Source organism: Rattus norvegicus, chromosome 3 (assembly GCF_036323735.1).
Source record: "Rattus norvegicus strain BN/NHsdMcwi chromosome 3, GRCr8, whole genome shotgun sequence".
NCBI classification, from domain to species: Eukaryota; Metazoa; Chordata; class Mammalia; order Rodentia; family Muridae; genus Rattus; species Rattus norvegicus.
Genome location: NC_086021.1, coordinates 167,840,174 through 167,862,565, shown reverse-complemented (window position 1 = coordinate 167,862,565; position 22,392 = coordinate 167,840,174). Strand labels below are relative to the sequence as shown.

At 49.4% G+C, this 22,392-nt stretch overlaps 1 protein-coding gene across 5 annotated transcripts; it reads right to left on the bottom strand.

Annotated features, from left to right (window-relative positions):
- Positions 1-1,503: 1,503 nt before the first annotated feature.
- Fam83d (family with sequence similarity 83, member D) lies at positions 1,504-20,818 on the bottom strand. Of its 5 annotated transcripts, none has more exons than XM_039105094.2 (4): positions 9,219-9,623; positions 8,280-8,447; positions 5,052-5,176; positions 1,504-2,967 (listed from the first exon to the last, which is right to left on the bottom strand). In XM_039105094.2, the coding sequence occupies exons 2-4, from the start codon at positions 8,430-8,432 to the stop codon at positions 1,977-1,979; spliced, it is 1,269 nt and encodes a 422-aa protein (XP_038961022.1). In that variant the 5' UTR covers positions 8,433-8,447; positions 9,219-9,623; the 3' UTR covers positions 1,504-1,976. The 5 variants fall into 5 exon arrangements, with proteins under 5 accessions (XP_038961022.1, XP_038961023.1, XP_038961021.1 ...); XM_039105095.2 differs by lacking the exon at positions 9,219-9,623 and adding an exon at positions 8,682-9,145; XM_039105093.1 differs by lacking the exon at positions 9,219-9,623 and adding an exon at positions 8,531-8,675.
- Between the last annotated feature and the right edge of the window lie 1,574 nt (positions 20,819-22,392).

Below are 22,392 nucleotides of genomic sequence, written 5' to 3'. Positions count from 1 at the left end.
CTCCCCAGCCCTGGGATTACAGGTACATGGCGCCATGTCTGGCTTTTCACACAAGTCCTCATGCGTAGACAGCCTTTTAGCAAATAAGCCATCTCCAAGCCTATGATGATTTGAATGAAGGTCTACTAACAACCTTACAGAACGAGGACTGAAAATGCCAAGAGTTGAAATGCATGGTCACAATCAGGGTTTTGTGCCTGCACCTGTTCATGAGGCTGTCCCACTACTGCATTAACTCCCACTACACAAGCAACAGGCTCCAAGGCCTTCCTTTCTACTGCGAGCAAAGGAGAGGCACACGATAGAGGATCTGGGTGCCTCTCTTTTTATGTCATCATATAGCAGGTATATGATCGTGAGTAGGCTGTTTAATTTCAGCCTGTTTCTGTATCTAAGAATAAGGATGCCAGCAGTCTAACCTGTACTCACTGGACTAGCATGAGGATTTAAGGCAGCACACAAAGCGATCTAAGCCTGCAAACCGTATACTCGAGGATTAGCCCAGAGGGTTCACAGCCATGCGCCACTGTCCTGACATGTACTTGACAGCTACAGACCACAGCACTAACCCAGCAGATAACCTTGTCATGAGAGCAGCCCTGGAACACTCATGAAAACCTGCAGGGTACATTCCTGATCTGCATCTGTCAGCATTCTCCCCACAGACAACGCCCTACTTACTGTAGATTTCTGGGCTAGCAAGCCAGAAGAGGAAGCCATGATTTCTCTCTTCCTTTTGTTCTGTTTTTATGAATGGGGCTTGACAAAAAAAGGATTCCATGGCCATGCCAATCCAGATTAGCAGGATATAAGAAGCAGTTACATCGCCTGACACTGGACCAGGAATCTAGGATAATTATCAGTGTCCTTCTTGCCCCTACTCTGGAATATAGGATTGCTAAATCATCGACAATACACCCATCTGATGAAACTGGGCCCTTTGGGGCCACTGGAGTGAATGTAAACCCAGGAATGCACACGCAGGACTCCTTTGGCAGATAGCCAGGTCCTCACCGAAGCAGCTCAGGCCTTTTCTTTGAGAGGGGCACACACGAAGGCCTGCTATGCCAGCAAGCTTCCTCAGGCATACAGTAATGTCAGTTTTCACCATGCCAAGGATGGCTTGACCCCAGTACCAGCTCAAAGTCATTTAACTTTACATTTTGGTTTTTAGGCAGGGTCTCCCTGAATAGATCAGGCTGGCCTCAAACTCAGACCTTCTTGTCTTTGCCTAAGTGCTGGGATCAGAGGCATGTGCCACCACACTTTGCTTTCGTCTAACTTTTTGTTTTTTTGAGATAGGGTTTCTCTGTGTAGCTCTGGCTGTCCTGGAATTCACTCTTTAGACCAGGCTGGTCTCAAACTCAAAGATCCTCCTGCCTCTGCCTCCATAGTGCTGGGATTAAAGGTGTGCACCACCACCCAGCTTCTTACGTGCTCCTTTACAATTTGGACCATTGACTTCCCAAAACTGTTTTTAAAACAAAAAAGAATCACACAAAATACCTATATGGTACATTTATTTATGACACATCCTTAGAGATAAAGACCAGGGTTGCCAGAAAGAAGAGCAAACAAAAAGTTGTCTATACTCATTTAATACTATGAACACAGATATTCAAGAGAAAGTCAGTTAAGGAACAATAGTGTTTAACTTTTAAATATGATTCTGATTTTAAAAAACAGTGGTGACTCAAAGCATTAAGTCAGAGAACACGCACATACAAAACGATATCTCTCAAACCAACCTTAAAACACCTATGTAATGATAGAATATTAAAATTGTGCAAATGGGGGAAAAGTACCTATAGTGTTTAAACCAATAGATGGCTTCGACAGAACAAAAAATAAAAATATCAAACAGTGCTGCAGAATCAAAGGCAAAGGTGGCCCCAGTGTCAGGTGAAAGAAGGGAGCTGAGGACAAGAATGTGAGGCTCTGTGGGGCAGGGATAGAGGGCTGGCTGAGTCCAGCAGTCACTGATAGGGAGGATAGAGTGCTATGTCCCTCACAGAAACCAGGTTGGTGGACGCTCTGGTGAAGCTCCCAGGACTGTAGCTGAGGTAGTGCTCTGTGAAGAGCGTTCTCCTTGAGAGCACGGTGAGCATCTGGGTGAGCCGGGACCTGATGCCAGTGAAGTGGACCTGCCGCTCTTTACTCAAGTTTCTGAAGGAGTCCCTCAGGCACAGATCCAGATGGGGCGTGCCCAGACCCAGGTACTTGGGGTATCCGGGAGTGTGCAGATCAGTGCCTGACAGGGAAACATGGGAGCTGACCGAGCTTGCCAGTGAGCCCTGGGAAGACACAGAGGAGGATGACCTCAAACTGGAAGACCTTGACACCGACATCTTGGATGCCGGTGACTCTTCTTTAGACTGGGCACCCTGAGGAAGGAAGCTCTCGTCAGCTTCAGTCTGCGTGGTGGTGGACTTGGACCACACTGTGGCCTGGGAGCTCGCTGCCCTGGTGACAACTGTGGTTTGGGTCCCAGCACACATCATGCTGGAACTAGTCTGAGTTCCCACCTCGCTCAGGCTTACTGCAGCCATCTCTTCTCCTGGCTCTGTTTGGGTAGCAGCATCAACCACCTTGCTCTCCTCTAGCTGGTCCTTGTGGCTGCAGAAATAGTCTTCATCACTGATGGTGGAAGTCTCAGAATCGTGGCGCTTGGTTTTGTCTCTGTCCTTTGGCGGCACCTCTGGGTCCAGGCCGGTCTTCTTGGGAGTACTTGAGAGTCTGGCCAGCCTGATACGCAGCAGATTGCCCAGTGTGGGCTCCTTCGACTGTGGCTTTTGGTCAGCCAGATGGTCAAACTTGCCACTGATCTGGAAGTTGGACAGGAGTTTGGAGCTGATGGGCTCTGACTGGGCGTACAGGATCCGGAACTCCAGATCAAAGTGTTCAACCACTTGGCCAGACAGAATTACCAAGTTACTGCTGTTTAACTTGCCGTCGGTCCAGGTAAAACTGAAGGATTAAAAATACACAAACTGGTGAGGATAAGGGATCGGTGTCCCTGCCTTCTCAGTAGCTGCCATGTAAGAGTGACAACTTTGGTGCTAAGATGAACTAACAATACACACTTCAAAACCCAACACACACACAAGCCCAATCCTCAGGCTCAGCTTCAGACACTGGCAAAAAGGTATAAAATATTTAGGCCAGCAGCCTCATTCTCAAGCTTAGAGAATCAGCTGGGGATGCCCACATGGGAAGCTATTGGCACATCTTCCAGTTTCTCTAGTGGGGATGGTTACTCCTCCAATGGTGCCAGTGCTCGGCACATTTTCTAGCTGATTCATTAGCCTGGTGTCCTTGCCCATCCAGTGTCCCTTCCTCTTGAAACAGAACCTCTTCCAGTCTCCAAATGCACACATCCACTCTAGTCTCAATGGGGTGGGCACATGGTCCAGGACAGCCATGTCTGATCCCTGGGATTCATCTAATGTGCACATGTGATCCTACCAGGGCCAAATGAGTTTTCAGAGATGTGTTCCTGTTTCAGGAGTCTCTCTCCATTTGGAAAACAGCTGCTAATAGTGGGGTAAGTAAACAAGGGTCTTTGCCTTCAAATGAAGAGGCTAAGAGAACGAAGAGTAGGGCAGAGTAGGAGACAGTGTTCTAATGAACCCCACCCACCCCCACCTAGGTCCAGGGAGCTATAGTCAGATGCACCTTCCCATCCCAGCGCTCTCCGGGACCTGCTGCCTCACTCTGCGCTGTCTGAGTTAGCCTCCTGACACTGAGGTTTGGATCGGAAGCAGGCACTTGTAATGGGGGACCCTGAAACTCATTTTAAACTATTTCTTGTGACTTTGAAGGGTGACTTCGGGTGGTGAGTGGTGCACACTTTTAATCCCAGCATTTGGGAGGCAGAGGCAGGTAGATCTCCGTGAATTTGAGGCCAGCCTGGTCTACAGATCGAATTCCAGGACAGCTAGGGCTACACAGAGAAACCCTATCTAGAGGGAACAACAAACAGGGACCATGACTAATACACATGCTGCCCAAGAACTGCTTTGGAGCCCAAGACTCTACCCACAATGGGGTAACAGGAACAAAGGGGCTGCCTGACCCTGGGGCTGCAGTGTGTCTCAACATATCAAAATATCACTGTCATTGGTGGTAGAACAATGCTTTTGTAGAGGTCAGTTTTTATATCCTTACAGATTTTTAAATAGCCAAAATCCACTCTGAGTCGACTTTTGTCAGTACAGTTAAGTATCCAGTCCCCTTGGTACTTCTAAGTGCTGACTAAAAGGAAGTCTCAAGAACATGGGCTCAGTTTTGAACAATGGTGCTACTCATTGAAAAGGAAGGTACCTAGAGCTGCTTATCACACTACCTCACTCATGGATGGTACAAAATCAAGGGATGCACACTCTATAAAAACAAGGTTTTCTTTGCTAACTCTATTCCTCGCATGTACCATTGGACAAGTAACATAGGGACAGCCAAGCACACAGCCTAACATGGTCTGAGTAAGAATGGTGCAACTTCCAGGGATTAGCATCACCCACTGTGACCTCAGCCCTGCACTCATCTTCCTCTCTCCACACAAAGATGCTACTGACAGAGTGGACTTCTGAGGTGGGCCTGGAATATGCCCAGCGCTTTCTAGACTAAAGTACTCACTACAAGAATTGTAGTTAAATATAAACGGACAGCGTCAGTCTGCCTAGAACATTTGCAGATGTCCTCACCCTCAAGTAAGCAGGGTAGGTGGGGTCCAACTCCCCAGGGAACCAGGGTATGAGGCCAATTAGCCTCCAGTTTTTCCCCAAAGGCCTAGGCCAAGAATTGAATGCAGGACTATCACTATGAGGGTCGCAAGCTTAGTTTAACTTGTGATTTTGTTTTGTGGGCCACAGGGAGAAGAAAGTGACTCTTGCCCTGTCTACATCCAACAAAAGATGGCTTTTATGAACCAATGCACACACGCAGGTGTGAACTCCTGGGGGACTCTGCCACAGGGCTGTGACTGGCATGAGCAAGCACTGACTCCTCTAAAGGGTTTGGACTTTAGGGTGAGGCACCTACTCAGAACATACCTGTAAGAGCCCGTTGCCACCCGAATTCCGTCAATCAGTGTGAACTTCTCATGAACCTTCCCAACAACCTTTGTTCCTGACCTTGCATAGTAGATATTTCCTGTAATGGTCCGCACCGTCATCAGCTGTTGGGGAGGGTGTGAGGAAAACAAAAGGTCAATGGCCAACTCCGTGACACTATCCAGTGAACTGAGCTGGTCCTAAACATACCCATTTGATATGGCCACCATTTAGTGACAGCACACGTGATGCACAGCCAGCTACTGCTCAAGTAACATTACCCCTGCATCTAGTCCATCCTCTCACAGGAAGAGAAGAGGCATTACTCACCTTATAGTCCAAGCTGGCCTTGAACATGCACTCCCCTAGCCCCAGCCTCCCAAGTGCTGGGATTACAGCCTGCACCACTGCATCTGGCTTATATTTAGAGACCCTTCCTTAGCTCATGTGTGATGTACTATATACTATAAAGGAATATTTGCTTTTTGGAGGAAACTAATGGAATCCAAGAAATGATTTTGAAATAAAACACGGGAGATAAAAGAATCAAAGAAAGTATGTGAGTAATGAATAACCTTGGCAAGGGCTGAAAACCAAGCTGGCACCACTCCTATTTCTTTGCACTAAATCAGTAAGGAATAATAGCCTACTTCTCCCCACACTGGAAGGGGATTGAAGCAGTAATAAGAGGGCAGGCCTCTAACACACCATGTGGGAATTAATCAGACATTTTACATTTCCTACAGGTACACAGTAACCAAAAAGGTACGCTCTATACATATGGACAGACAATTATTCCCATAATGACACACACAAATGCATATAGTGACTTCTTTTTAAACCTTTTAAAAACCAATTTTTAAAAAATTTAAATTACGAGTCTCTGTGTGTGTGTATGTGCATGTGAGTGTGTCAGACACCCTGGAGCTAAAATTACATGTGCTTGAGAGCCACCAAACACCCTTGTTAGGAACCAAACTCGGGTATCCATCTCTGTAACCCTTTATAAATCTTAATTCCAAGGTAAAGATTTTCTTAAAAAATAAAATAAAATAAAAAAATAAAACAAAACAAACAGACAAACAAAAAACTCGCCGGAGTATTCACAGATGAGCATATGGAATTGGCTGGATAGAAGAGGTAATAACTCCCAAACAAGTCAACACACCATAGCCATAGAAACACTCTACCTGTAGGGTCAGGGATGGCTCTGTGTCCCTCCCTTTAACACACATCGGAACATTATGGAGGCCTGTAATTGTGGACACAGCACTTCTGTACACCTGCCTGTGAATATGCAGCCAAATTCTTGCAGACAGGATGACTCAGTATTCTGAACCAATCAGAACACAGGGCAGGGGATGCCTCTGAGAAAAACACAGACCCACGACACAGGCAAACCTAGGAGGAGGCTGGTTGGCCACCTAGGAAGGAGATAACCCACTATAAAGACAAACTGTCTTTAGGCTTCTTGCAGAGGCCCTGGACCACCATGAAGGCAGCAGTCAACAAAGTCAGCAGTCTCTGCCTTATGAGGAAGCAGAGGGAATGGCTTTCCAGAGCGAGAACAGTTCTGAAGGTTTTTTTTTTTTTTGTTTTGTTTTGTTTTGGTTTGGTTTGGTTTTTTTTTTTTGTTGTTGTTTTTTTTTTTCCTTGCTGCTGAGACTCAGCCTAATTACCCAAGAGCACCTTGAAATTATACCCCGACACCTTCCACACTTCCACAAGAGCAGCCGTGGCCTCAATGCCTGGCTGGATGGCAGTGTTCTCTACCACGCCCAAGTGGTATTTTCCTTGAGTTCTCCCTGCTCATTGACTGCTCGATCACACGGCTGTTTCAGTTCAGTCTGGAAGGGTCAACCCAATCCTTGGTTTGCTCATTAGAAAAACCAGCCAACTGACACTCTGAAGGAGAAGCCACTGAGAAGAAACTTGGAAGCCACACTGCTTGATTACAGGGTACTATATGAAGTCAGAGGCTCTCATGCAGAGGCCTGAGTGGCAAGAGGCCGGCTCCTGCTGACCGTGCCATTCCTCATGCCAAGTGCCTGGCAGCATGAGAGTAAGGCAGGTTCTGGCTTCATTAGTTGCTCCATCCTTTAAACATGAATTCTGTAACAAATGTCTCTCTTACCTCATTCACAAAGACACTAAGCCAACTCTGGCCTTATACCAAAACACTTGAATTATTTACATGCCTAGAGAAAGACGACGTCTGCTTCTGTCCTGAGAAGGCAGCAGCAGTAGGTAATATGACTGCACACTGGGGATAACAACTGAGAGGAAGGCAGACTGAATCAAAGCGGGGCATGTTGTAGCTGTGGACTCCTGGGCTCTCCATCTCACCATTTCCTGATCCAAAGCATCAGGACCACTGCTACAGGGCCGCCGTGAGGGTTATCTATATCACATTTGTTAGAACAGTGGGCCGTAGTGGGAACAGAACAAGAGTTCCAAAATAGCCACTGTAGCAAAAAGTGGAGTTCCCTGGAGCCATGGAGGCATTAGCCACCACATGTCGGCTAGGCTATGGACAGGTCTGTACTCACTGCTGAGAAGCCTGACAGCCATTTTGCCTTTTCTTATCGATGGCTTAATGGAGATGTAAATCACACACCACAAAATTCACCTGCTTCAAGTACAAATCTGTGCTGGTTAAGATGTACAGAGCCATGTGCACAGTTACAGAACTTTCTCATTACCTCAAAAAAAAAAAAAAAAAGAGCCTGAACCCCTTTAGTTACAAACCTACCCATCCCTTTATCACATGCCCATAACCCGATGCTACTCTACCTTCTGTCTCTCCAGATGACCCTGTTCTGGGCTTCCACATACATGGGATCATACTGCATATGACTGTTTCTATATGGCTTCCTGCACTTACTACAGTGTTTTCAGGGTCACCCATGTGGTAGCATGTGTCAGTACTTCAGACCCTTTGAAGGGAGAATACTATTCTATTGTTCTGAACAGACGGTGTAGTGTCTATCCACTCCTTAGCTGATGAAACTCCCAGCATCTATAAACAGGCACGTGCTTTCATTCCTCTGAGTAGTTACCTAGGAATGACACTACAAGGTCAAGGGTGGTGGTCATTTTCTGTGAGACTTCTGTTTCCTCACTTGTTAGTGGGGAGTCCATCACCAGCAGCAGCAGCAGCTCACTGTAGATCATGGGAACTCTGCCATGTTACTAAAGTGGGGAAGACAGAAATGGTGTCCCACAAACCTTTTCCTGCTCAGGATGAACTTTCAGATCCATGCACATGTCCAAAAAGTGGGAGAGCAGAGCCTGGTCCAGAAGGATGTACACAGCCACCCCCCGTTTCCTACAGATCTCCTGCAGGTCTCGGAAGATGTCGATGTCTGAGAAAACGTCCATTACCACAGCAATCACCTAGGAGATGAGGCAGAAGGAAAAGTAAGGAACTCTAAATCCCATCCTCAAAGACACTCTCTTCTTCAGCAGTATGTCCCCACCATTGGCTCTTTTCCACCTCCAGAGACACCTGGGCTCCCATGTCTGACAAGTCCTGGCTTGGCCCAGCTAACACTAGCCACCGTCTTCCAGCCAACCTATTCCACACTGGAAAACTTCTCGTTTAACTTCTGTGCCACTGCTAAGCCCTACCCTCCAGCTTCAGTGTGGACTAGCAAGCTGTCTGGGTTCTTGGACCACACGCTGGAACCTCAGTCGCCGTGCTTTCCCAGTCTGGCTTCAGTTCCCTGTCTGTAAAGTTGATAACTACAATCTTGGGGCTGGCAAGACAGCTCAGCTAGTAAAGGTGCTTGCTACCAACCAGATGCCCTGCATTCAATCCCCAGAACTTACATGGTAGAAAGAGAGAAGCCAGCTTCAGCAAGCTGTCCCCCTGACCTCCGCATGTGTGTCATAGCATATGTGTACCACACAAATAAGTACATGTAAAGAAAAAGACCTCACATTCTCTCCGAAGCCCCCTTTGACTATTAGTATTCAAGTCCACGGTTTTTTGACTATTGTCCAATTCTGGATTATGTATGGTCTCTGAGTATTTTCACCCTGTTTTAGAAAAACTCCATCTATTACCAATTCTGTGCTTGAATGATCAGATGAGGCCCCACCCCATCCTCTGTTCCCAACACCACAGATTCCCCACCAGTCAGGATAAGAACCTGGAAATATTACCTCAAGATCATGCCCTTCAGCTCAGCTGTTCTTTCTTCTCCCCAGCAATGTGTTCCTGATACAAACTGATTTTCCACACCCAGCCCAGACCAGAGCTAAAAGCCAATGTGCACCCATGTGTCCGTGGACAAAGTATCACTGTGCTGAATGTCTGCTTCCTAAGCTACAAATCGGGCTTGCAGGAAAACCTAGACAACTGCACGGCTGCAGGGTCCAAGTTGCCTAACCACCTCATCACCCGTGTGGCTGCAGCTGCTCAGACAGCCCCTCACAAGGGAGACGCTGACCGCACCAGCTTCCTTCCTTCCTTCGTTTACAGAACCTATAAACAGCAGAGCCTCATCTCCTGCTTCAAGGGCCCTCAGAAATTCCAGGCAGGGAGGCAGGGATGTAAAAACACCCAGGCATAGAACAAGTTCCTACAGATCAAGTCAGGAAGGCAGCATTTGGGAGCTGTTTTGCAACTGGGAGTGGTCAGGGCTTCTCCATCTCCCAGCTTCAACTGTAAAAATCCCTTGTCTCTGAATCACATTAACCCCTTTGCTGAGAATTACAGCTGCTTCTCAGTCTAGACACCCCTTCCGTCTACTACAGCAGAGCCCTCCAGTGAAAGGATTCGTCTCCATGGTGGAGAGCTTGAGACAGTAACTGGCAGGCTTGTACCTTAAGTATCTGTAGGGTTAAAAAGACATCCTGAAACCAGCTATGGGGCCCCTAGCATATAATCCCATTCTTTGAGAGGCTGGGGTCAGCCTGGAGAGAGTGAAAGTCTATCTCAAGGGGGAGAAAAAACCCTAAGAGAGAAAGAAATGCGGAGGCAAACGGGCAATGCTGCTGCTACCTTTCTAACCCACAGGGTTCCACTTGCTCACATGAAGTCAGTGCCCCTGGGATCATGGAGTGTCTCTCTGGCTGCCTTCACCCCACTCCCTGCCTGACCTTCATAAACTCTCCCGAGCAGTGAGTGAAACGAAACAAAACACATTTTAGAGTTGGTGGCATCTCCAGAAGCTTATGGGCCCTGAGAGTTGTGTCTACCCGGTTGATTTGGGGCCTGTAACAGGGTTTAAAGGCCAAAGCCAGGACAGGAACTCAGCATGGCACTTGCTAGCTGTGTGACCTGGCGCTTAACCTCTCTCTCCTTGGGTTCCTTCCCCTCTAGAAGGCTGAAATAACAGCACAGAGTGGCGGGACTGCTGTGGTGGTTGACTGAGAGCAAGTCTGGAATGGGCTTAGCTCAATTAGGCCTGGTGCCTCTTAGTCCAAGGCAGGCTGGCCTACACTGGGCAGAGATGGCTACCCAGGGCTGACGGGGCATGGATAAGGAAAGCAAAACAAGGCATACATATTCTGTAGGGAGCAGTAAGTCAGCTGCCTTGTGAGGGGAGGCAAGACAGGCACTCAGAGAGAGGAGGGAGGCTTCTTCCAAGGGGAAACTTGAGAGCTGAACCACAGATAAGAATAAGATAAGAAGTCAGGCCTGATTGCACAGATTTGTAATCTCAGCTCCCTGGGAAGGTGAGGCAGGAAGATCTCAAATCCAAGGCCTGCCTGGGACAGGAGGCCACGGGAGAAGTGAAGGGCCCTCTAACAGGAAATCACCAGATGACAGAAGAGGCTGGGAAGGACAGGGTGCATACCATGGTGGCTGGAAAGGGAGCCACGGGATGTGACTGGCAGAGGGGCATATGAGATGTCAGAAGGCCATGGAAGTCGTGCCAGCCCTTCTGGCCCACGCTGCCTGCACAGGGGGAGTCCACAGAGAGCTGACTCCAGCCCTTCTGGCCACGCTGCCTGCACAGGGGGGTACATATAGCTGACTCCAGAAGGGAAGATGCTGCCAGAGACCTGAACCTACTTCCTCTAACTCAGACTGAGAATCTCTGGGACAGCCACCTACTGGGGATGGAGACGTCTGGGGCTAACAGACTTCTGCAGACATTGTGGAGGACTAGGGGCTGAAAGAGGAAAAGTCCCAGCCAGGAGCTATGAGGCCACAGGGGAACAAATGGATCCATGGGAGAGCCCAGTGATGGGCACAGGGCCACAGAAACACATACGAGCTGGTGAGAGACCTTCGAGCCTGGCTCTCCACAGAGTGCACTTGAATCCAAGGTGCAAGAATTAGAACAGAGCTCCTGGAGGAGGAAGAGAAACCTGTGCAGACCTACTGGCCTCTCTGATGGTCAGCGGAACCCCTGTGAGCTAACACAGCTAGCTGATGGGCTAGTCCACTGAGAAAGGAGGAGAAGCCAGGAGACGCAGAGTGATGGGCAATGAACACACCCCAGGGGCTACTCAAACAGGGACTAGGAACCCAGCCCAGTTGGCAGAGTCAGAGAAGGCCACCAGAGGCAGAATGGGAGCAGGGCCCAGAGCACAAGGGCCTGCCAGAGTTCTGATTGCCCAATTAATAAAACAGGTGTACGAACAACACCTGTGGTGGCTGACGGGTAGTAATTTGCAGTTTGGTTCCTGTTTGATTTCAAAGCCTCAACCTTTCCCATAAGCTAAATATGAAGGTCTGCCTCACTCAGGGTATCTGAGAGGGAAGGACTGCTTTACTTTCCTGATCCTCCTGCATCCAGCACACCCTCCTTACTAAAGTAGGACCCTCAGAAGACTTGCCTTATCTATCTGGAGACCAGCGCAGGAAGGCTCTCCTTCCCTCAAGGCCTGCCCTCCCTAGACCCTTATGCCTGGCCCCCTCAGCCCTGCCCTCAGATATCCAAGTCCTACACTGCTGAAGCAGGCCTGCAGCCGCTTGCCTCTTAGAAAGGACAGTCCTTTCAGACCTGGCTGACCTAGCCTCAGTTTCACCGACTATCCCTGCTTTCCGGGTGGACACATCCACTTGGGAAAGTGGGCATTTCCACAGCAAAAGTTAAACTCATTAGTGTGTATTGCTTCCCCAGGATTTCCAGGCTGATATAAAATCTGTATTTATTTGGGTGTCAGGTTGACATGTGGTGGGTTCTAGGCTGCAGAGAACAGCAATCATGGCACAATGCCTCCCTTGGCCGAAGACCTCACGCTGCAGACTGCCGAGCCGCAGAACACTTGGACTGGAAAGGCGGCACAGACACCTGTCGCTGAGCCCACTCTCCTTTAGGGGTGCCCACCCCACCAAGTGCCCACAGCTACCCTAGGCACCACCTTCTCTCAGTATGAGCTGCATGAGGCTAGCCCCTTCTCTCCAGGTTAGAAGTATGGTGACTGCAAAGTCTATTATTACAGGGTCAGACCTATCTGCCAGACACTCGTGGAGGAAGCATCCGGCTGGTTGGCCAGAAGCTGGGAGGGAGGGGCAGCTATACCACACTACCTGTGTTTCCTTAAGCCACATCTGGAGGGGCCGCCCATGTGCCCAGTCCCCCATGTTCAGGAGTGACAACCCACAAGCCTATCACCAGTCCCTTAATAGGTTTTTACTAACTGGCTAAGGAGCCTGCCAACAAGTGGGAAGGGCAGAGATCACAGGTTCTGTCTTCCGACGAGGCAGAGCGCAGAGCCTGTTCTCATTACTCACTAGGCTAACCTGGAATCCCTGCCACTGCCGCTTAGCCTGAAAGCTCAAAAGGATCTCTAGGATGTCCAATCCCCATTATCTATCATGCCAAGCTTACAAACTTGGAAGGGCTAGGTAATTGGGTCAAGGGGCACACTTAAGTAAGGGGATGAAACGCCGACCCGTGCCCATGTGCCTCCAAATCCACCATAATAAACGTGTTGCGCTAAGTTGTTACAGAGAAGCCTAACGTGCAGCCTCGAGATTACCAAGAACTTGCAGTAATCCTGAGAGGATCTGTAGAGAATCCCACAAAACATGCCGGCTCAAGTCCGCCACGAAGGACAGACAACTTATAACACAATGACGGTCAGTCAAGGATTCTCACAACTCCCTTTCTCTCCTGCGGTTCTGCTGACAGAACCCGAGCTAGTCTGATGGGGGACCTTGTGAAGCTCAGCCGTCACGTGACCGGATTACAGAACCAACCTGGATTCCTCCTCTCTGCAGAACTGGATAAGCTGTCACATGCTACCGGCTCCTAGAATGTGCACATAATACCACCCACCTCATACCCTCTGGTGATTCAGTCAATGAGAAAACCCTCAGTGGCAGCTGCTATATTCTTAGTCCTGACCCTGCCACCATGCCTAGACAAGATATGTAACGTGAGGTTTGGTGTCCTTGAAACAAGGCCTTCCTGCTGCTGCCACACACCCCTGAAACAGGCGGCTTGCCCTCTGACCAGGCGCATGCATGGTCCGAAGGGGTCACTCAAGGCCAGTCGTTCCTGTTCTCATTCCAGCAGGAAGCACATGTCAATCACCCCTTTCCTGTGTGCCTCAATTTCCCTCCCTTCCTCCCCAGAGTCATAAAGGCAGATCAGGTGTACAGAATGCTTGGAATTCTGACAAAGCCTTGTAAACTGTGTCAGCCTGGAAGACCGACCGGCCACTGAATCCCTACGCTGAACACGTCATCAATCACCTATAGACTTTTCTTGCTAAAACCGTCAAACGTACCATTTACCCCAGTGAGTTCTATGATTTTGTTCGTTTGTTTTTGTTTGAGGTAAGTCTTGGTATTAGCCCAGGCTAGTCTCAAATGGAAGCTATTCCTGCTTCAGTCTCCAAAATGCTAATTACAGTCAGGAGCCACCACTTGTTACATGTTTCAATGGGACTAAAACGGCTCAATTGAGATTTCTTTTGAAAAAAAAAATTCTTTGAAACTACTTTGAAATAGCCTTTTGGGTTTAAAAACAAACAAGAGAATGTAAATTTCCAGAGTGAAAAGTTAAACTTATTAGCAGTTTCTCACTATTGTCCCAGAAGGAGGGACAGTGGGAAAATCATGCAGCCTCTTTCTTTGGGGTGGGGGTGGGGGGGTACTTTTCTTTCCTTTTCTCTCAGGCTAATGAATCACCCCAATGGTTTGGCTGTGGGTTTTCCTTCCACTCTTAGGATAAACAAGTACATGTGGGAATATGCAGCAGCGGACGTTCATGTCCATGCAGCAGCACACATTCACCTCCACGCAGCAACACACGTTCACATCCATGCAGCATCGCACGTTCACATCCATCCGTAGATAAAAGGCTGGACAATGACACACTCTGGACAGCGTCGTCCATGAGAACCTTCTGAGATGACAGAGGAACCAAGGTTTAAATTTAGCTTTAATTCATACAAACTTAAATGACCACGTGTACTTACGCATGGGCACTTGCATTGGCCCACGCTATTCTGGACTCTGTCTGACTCAGAGCCTGCCCTCATTTGTCTTGAGAGCCGTGGGGTTCTCCATGGCATACACCTACTAATTTCTTCCCTGGTCCTCTACATGTGACATTGTTGTTCCTTCTGGGCCTTCGGTAGGAGCTACAACAATCAGTATGCCTCCAGTCCTGTTTTTGTCAGTGTTTCCGTGGAGCAGACACAGGGGTGGTACAACTAGGTCAATGGAGAACAGAGCAGAAACTCTCCCCTCTGGAGGCTGGTGTCATTTACGCCAGGACCTTGTTTGCTTCTTCAGTACTAGTTCCTATTGTAGAGCTGAGGCTAACCTCCAATTCTGGAACCTGCTGTTTCAGTCCCTCAAGAGCTAGGATTACAGGCTGAGCCACCAGACCCAGCACATCAAGGCCATTTAAAGCCAGTATAACCACTGTACTCTTTGGTTTTTGGCTTTTTCAGAGAGAAATGAAGCCGCATATATGAACGGCTTAGAGAAGGATCCTGCAGCTTCCCTACTGTCTGATGCTTACTTAAAACAATTAGGAAACTCAGGCATGGTGGCACGCAGGGGGTAAGCAGATTTCTGTGGGTTCAAGGCCAGCCTGGTCTACATAACAAGTTCTAGGCTAGTTGGGGCTACATAGTGAGACCCTATCTCAAACCCCTGCCAAAACTAATAAGAATAAACAATGAAATGGCAGATGAAGGCACAGAAGGAGGACTGTGGAGGTACTTAGTGGTGGCATCCAGTTCCTCCACAGCGCTGCTCAACCACCGCTGCCTTTCCAAGATCTTTCTCCGGCAGAGCAGTGACTCCTTGTTGTCCCCAGCAGAGCAGTGACCCCTTGTTGTTCCCTCTGCAGACAGGTTTTGAAGGTCATAACTGATTGGAGGAGAGAAGTGCTAAGAGTGTGTAGTGCATGGGAACAGAGATGCTCAGAGTCTCACAGTGAACAGGACAGTCCCCTCAGGACCAAGAACCATCCACTCCAAATGCCAACAGTGGCGAGGTTGAGAAACCCTGTTGGGCTGACGCTGGCATCTGGAACAGGATCTGATCCCACAGCACAGATTTTCTCGTGACACAGGGAGGGTTGAGCAAGCTCGGGAGATCTCAGTCCTTCAGAACATCCTCAGACGTGCCAGGGACCTCCAACAGGTTCCTTAGCTACTCTCCCTCCTGGCTGGACCCTTCCACAGTAAGAGAGGCCCCATTAGCGCTCTGGTCGTCAGAAGGATGCTCTCAGGTGTGCTCGCCCCATAAGTGGCCTCTTTGGAACAAAAGCGTGTAAGGACCAGCAGCTGGTAAGAACAAGTGTGGAAGTGTGAGATCTCCAAGCAGAGTGAGCTTGGCCTTCAACTCCCACCCAGAGGCTGGGATATCTGGGAAACATAGGTACTGCAGGAGAGGTCGGGGCAGGAGGATCTCAAGTTCAACTGGACTAACACATAAAAATCATCTCAAAATGAGGGACATGGGAAGAGAAAGCAGGGAGGGGTAGGAGAAACAACCAGCATCCTGGAACAGGCACATCAGAAGTGCCAAGAACACTTCCAGGCAGGGCCATGGCTCCATCAAATACTAGGTGGCAGAAAGAATCACCGAAGCGCCTTAGTTTCTCTTCCTGCCTCTCCATTCTCCCCTCCCCAAAAGCATGAGGCTGAATGAAAAGGGCATGGGCTGGCCTCCACGAGAAATACTGAGCACCTACTCTGTGCCGGATGCCCAGGGAGATGCCATGTAGCCAGAGCTGGCGGAGAAACGCATCCCAGAGCCATCCATTCAGAAAGATAATCCTGACTTTTGGCAAACACCCCTGGTATCCTAGGTCGTGTGCTGATCACAGAACCCGGTATCTAGGTTCCTTCCAGATCCACCACAGAGAATCTAGCCTGGTACACAGATCTCCTCACTGAGGAGTAAGCAGCTAGATCTGACCCCACTGCCGTGCAGCCTGGTCCCCACCTCTGGGCTCACTACGAACGTGGGACACCCCCACCATGCCCCAGGGAATTCAATCTCCTAGATTTCTTTCTTTGATTCAGATACTAGAAACAGCAGGTCTGTCTTGCGCAAGCCAGGCAAAAATGCATTGTAATTTAAAAATCTAAGCACCAGGGACCTCCATTGTCTTGAGGTCACAAACCACCTTTTCACAACTACTGCTACTCTGTGATCCTTCTTCTCCTTAAAACAGGGCACTCTTGTCTTTTTTTTTTTTTTTTCTCGGAGCTGGAGACCGAACCCAGGGCCTTGCAGTTGCTAGGCAAGCACTCTACCACTGAGCTAAATCCCCAACCCCCACTCTTGTCTTTTTACAATAAAAAAATAAATAAAAAATAAAAACCAAGCCAACAAAGCATTGATAGGTTGACTGACCGATTGATTGACTGATTAATTGATCGACTGATTGACTGACTGACAGATGTGTAGCATGCTCACAGCTCACAGTGGAGGCAAGCACCTACACCCGCCGAAGGTCTCCTCAGCCCAGGCGGTTCTCACTATCGTCACTGCTTATTTATCAGATATGCAACATGGGAATTCAACGTCCGAGTCTTTGGGAAACTGTTTAAAACCTTCAGCCAGCTGGGAAGCAGGGAGACTGTGGAGAGGAAGATGACTGTGGGCCTCCGTCTAGTGAGGAGGAAGCTGGGGCGGAGCATAATGGGTTCAAAGAGAAACCAAGCAAGCACGGTGCTGGCCCTGGAGCCAGGCACACAGCCACTCTGGCTTGAACCCAGCTCCGCCTCCCAGGGCTCGGTGAGCTACCTGACCTAGGCGCCTCTGCTATGTCCTTAAGGGCAGCTTCCTCTGGCCACTGGGAGGACTGGGAGGTAATCTGGGTAAAGAACTCAATTAGAGCCCCAAATGCTTGCCATCAGCGTACAGATCAGGCATCTGGGAACACCTGGCATATGAACTGTCACGTCTTCCCTGTCACGAGCAGTGCGCTTCAAAGGACACGGCCACAGCCAGAGTGACACATCTTTACAGGCGGTGGCATTTGACAGCCAGCAAGTTGGTCCTCTAATCCCTCTCAGGAACTAGTCCTCTTCCACAGGGCACGTCTCCCCACAGGGCACACGCACAGCACTGTAGTTAGTGGGGATTCTCATGGGGAGTCTGCCATGGGGAAAGTCCTGGCTCTCTCACTCCCTGAAGGGAACCTAGCTTCTCCCTGCTCCAGTTCATCCTCTGTGTAGTAGACAGAATAATCTCAACAATTTCAAGATTACTGAAAATACTGTCTGGCAAAGAGAAAGCAGTTTTTGTTTGACACACACACACACACACACACACACTTAGCTTCTGGCAAAGAGAAAGCAGTTTTTGTTTGACATACATACATACACACACACACACACACACACACACACACACACACACACACATACACACATACACACACACGTAGCTTTTGTTGGCCCAAACTTGCAATTTATACCAAGCTAGCCTCAAACTCACGGAGATCTGCCTGTGTCTGCCTGCTGGGATTAAAGGGGGTGAGACATAATTTTTATTGACTCATTTTTTTTCTCTTAAAGCAAATGAAGGCCTCATGCCGCGCATTAAATCCAATTCATATACACAACACTCCTTTGCCACGTTACTCCTTATTTTCCTTCCTGTAGTCCAGTGTAGCCGCATCACTGCCTACACGGGCCAGCAAGTCTTAGCCTCAGCCTGCTTGGTGGTCTTGAATCCCAGCACTCGAAGGCAGAGCCTGGCTGCTCTCTGTGAAAACTGAGGAGGCAGCGGTATTAACCTCTTTCACTCTTTCATTTTTTCCCCTTGTCCCCTCGGTGTGTGCTCGAACCCAGGACCTCCGGCTGTTAAGATAGGCGTCCTGCCAGAGCCCCACCTCCAGCCTTCAATCTTCCTCACTGTTCACACCTCCCCTTCTTCCCTTTCCAGGCCAGTTCATCGTGTCTCAAATGCAAGAAACTCTGCCTAAAGCTGTCCTCCTGCCTACCCTGCCTTAATCCAGACTCTTTCCTCTTACGAAGATCTCTGGCGTCCTTGCAACCTCAGTCCTCGTAAACCTAAACTCCTTCAGGTCAGACTTCCTGCTGGGGACACCGCTCTGGTCATCTTTTCCTCTTTTGGTCCCTATCCCTTCCTTCTGGGCCCAACTAAGTCACCACCACTCTGGATTTTCTTCCAGCTCTTTCCTCATTGCCTGTGGCAATCCTTCTCATCCCCAGTCCCTGGAAAACTAAGAACGAGAACCACACCCCCTCCCCTGTAGTCGCCGCCCTGGCAGTGTGACAGTTGGGAGGCTCTGTGTAAATATGCAGTTTGGCATATATACAAAAAAAAAAAAAAAAAAAAGAATGCTCATTAGATTTAAAGGAGCATAACGCCTTCCTCAGTAGGGAAGCCCAGCTTCCAGTTCCAGGGATCTAGGAGACGTGTGAAGTAGGTACAGAGGAGAACAGGAGGCCCTACCTACCCACCGATGGCTTCAGATTGCAAGAGAGATAGGGCAGTCTCTGCTGCAGCCCTGATCCCTTTTAAGGAGTTTTTCTTCTGACCTCTATAGCTCCAGTGCTCTTCACCCAGGTTGAGCATAAGGTCAGAGCAACCCGCATCGCTTCCCTTCCCAGAGACCAGTTCTCTCCTTTCCAAGGTGTCCCCAGTGCTCAAGTTCTCCTCCCAGAGGGGAGCTTTGGGCATGCACCCTCAGTCCACACTGTTGCCTCTTCCAAAAGCTTTATAAGTTTTGGACTGAACCCACAAGCAAAATGTTTTCAGCATCGAATGGACCCTTAGGCCACCCAAGGCGCCACAGAATTAACACTAATCTAGCCCACAGCCATACCATTCCCTGAACAGCAAAACATTTGGTCACCAACACACTTATCATCAAAGTCCTGCCAGTCAGGTACAGAACCAGCACCGGAACATTGGCTTCACTACGAGGAAGGCAGAAGCAGGAGGATTGCCTGAAACTGAAGCTAGTGAGTTCCGGGTAAGCTTGGGCTACACTGACCTTGTCTTGAAGAGAGAAAAATAAAAAACAAAAACAAAAGACAAAAACAGAACATAATCTTGCTCCTAGACTTGGTAATGTCAACCTGACCTGCACCCTAACATATAGTGGTACCAGGCCCACTAAGTCTTGACATGGTCTAAGGCTTTGTCTGTCATATTCCGGGCACAGTCATAAAGTCTGTGAATTGAGCAGTATTCACCAGCATGCAAATTTGTAGCCACACCCTCCCAAGTATAGCCTTCTGATCCCACTGCTGTGGTTTCTCTATGGCAGGCCAGATTCTTTACCCAACACCAGGCCGCAACCGCAGTCTGACCCTAGCTAAGATAAAAACCCACTGTAAACAGTGGCAGAAGGATTTGCATTTTGGATCAATGCTACCTGGAACAGTCCCAGGCATTGGGGGTTAAAAATATCTCCCACCAGACTCACTCACAGAAGGGAAGGAGTTGAACTGACTGCTCGAATTTATCTGTGTACAACATTAAGACGCGTGGAAAAGAGACAGTTACAGATCTTCCAATGGTCTCCCATTATCATCTTCTGGGTAAAGCGACTCTTTAGTAAAATGTATCCTAAAAACCTCCTGAAAGTGGGATCTAGTGTCAGCTAATGGCCCTGGAATTCTGCAACCCACTTTGGTCTGAACGAACAGCCACCCTGCCCCAGGAGTACCAGTAACAGGAGTTGGAACTACGACACGACTCCCAATTTCAGAAGACCGATGCTCCTCCCCTACTGGCTGCTAAGGTGGCCAGGAATCTGGTGTAGAGTTGCCACGTAGGCGAGTGGGAGACTCGGGGGGTCCGCTCACCTCTCGGGCGGAGCGCAGCTGCTGGCGTAGTGCATCCTTGCAGCCGTACGGGCCGCCTGCGCCCGCGCCGCGGGGCTGGAAATGAGCCTCGACACGCGTGGCACCGCGGTAGGCACCCCGGTAGAAGGAGGGCCAGCCGAGCTCCAACGCCGGAGGTTCCAGGTCCGACTGCTCCGGAAAGTAGGTGCCCGACGAGCAGTCGTGAGAGGATCCGAACGATTCCTCGGTCACCACCGCGCCGTCCTCGCCCGGCCGCTCGGCGGCGCCCAGAACCTCACGCACCTCGTCGGTGTTGAGGAAGCGGCCCAGCCGCTCGCGCCGTAAGAAGGCATCCCAGGCGTTGGGGCCGCCGGCCAGCAGCTGCTCGAGAGCCAGGCGCCGCGCCTCGCTGAACAGCTCCGTGGGGTTGGGCGGACCGCACGGAGACAGGCAGGCCGCGGGAAGGTCGTCTAACAACTCGCAGCGAGCAGCCATGGCGGTGCCCAGAACCGATCCACTTGGCTGCGGTGGTCGCCTGAGATTTTTATAGGCACCTTTGAATCAAACCAGCCCGCGCTATTGGCTCGCCGCCCCGCCCCGGAAATTCCATTGGCTGGTTGTCTCCCATGCGCACCAAAGGCTCCGCCTCCTCATTGCTATTGGTTGTTTCTGAGGCAGGACCCGCCCACCCTCTGCTCTCACTGCCTGATGGCTGAGAGGAATTTATTTATTTATTTATTTATTTTTATTAACTTGAGTATTTCTTATATACATTTCGAGTGTTATTCCCTTTCCCGGTTTCCGGGCAAACATCCCCCTCCCCCCTCCCCTTCCTTATGGGTGTTCCCCTCCCAACCCTCCCCCCATTGCCGCCCTCCCCCCATAGACTAGTTCACTGGGGGTTCAGTCTTAGCGGGACCCAGGGCTTCCCCTTCCACTGGTGCTCTTACTAGGATATTCATTGCTACCTATGGGGTCAGAGTCCAGGGTCAGTCCATGTATAGTCTTTAGGTAGTGGCTTAGTCCCTGGAAGCTCTGGTTGCTTGGCATTGTTGTACTTTTGGGGTCTCGAGCCCCTTCAAGCTCTTCCAGTTCTTTCTCTGATTCCTTCAATAGGGGACCTATTCGCTGAGAGGAATTTAAATCTGACTTTACTCCGCCCTAGCGGCTCCAGAACGATCCCAACAAGAGACAGAGCCCCGCACTGTCCGAGCACGCCCCCTGCCGGCTGCCCCACAACGTAGCGCTCCGAGGACCCGTACTAGGGGTAGGAATTGTTCCTGGACATGCATGCTTTGATGTGATCAACCTCATTGCCATCTCACCCTGCGTTTAATCATTAATTTACTCATGGAGAGAGAGAGAGAGAGAGAGAGAGAGAGAGAGAGAGAGAGAGAGAGAGAGAGAGAGAGAGAGAGAGAGAGAGAGAGAGAGAGAGAGAGAGAGAGAGAGAGAGAGAGAGAGAGAGAGAGAGAGAGAGAGAGAGAGAGGAAGCGAGGGAGGGAGAAAGGGAGGAGGGCAGAAAGGGAAGGGGAGGGAAGGAGGAGGGGGAGAGACAAAGAGACAGACACAGAGCATGGAGTAATGGTTCAACAGTTAAGAGCACTTCCAGAGGATCTGGGTTTAGTGCTGTCTCACTTGGCAGCCCCTAACTACCTATAATGGTTCCAGGGAATCGGATGCCCTTTCCACGGATACTGTATGCACACATGGTGCACAAACATGAACACTAAATAAAAATAAATAAATAAATCCCCCCCCACCATGGTGCAAGGCCAGGGTGGGTGGTGACACACTCCCAGCACATAGGAAGGTGGGGTAGGAGAATCTGGAGTTTAAAGCCATCGTATGCTGTGTAGCAAATTCTAGCCGATCCTAAGTTACAGAAGACCTTGCATATATATGCATATAGGTGTACATCTATATGCTAATCCACTGTGGTACCACTCCTTCACTTAAAGGTCTCTCTCTGTCTCTCTCTCTCTGTTCTCTCTCTCTCTCTCTCTCTCTCTCTCTCTCTCACACACACACACATCTTGTAGCCAAGGATGACCTTGACTTTCTAATCCCCTGCCTCCACCTCTGTCAACTTAAAACCGATCGATCCTGCTGATCCTGCTGTGAGGATCCGTCTCCT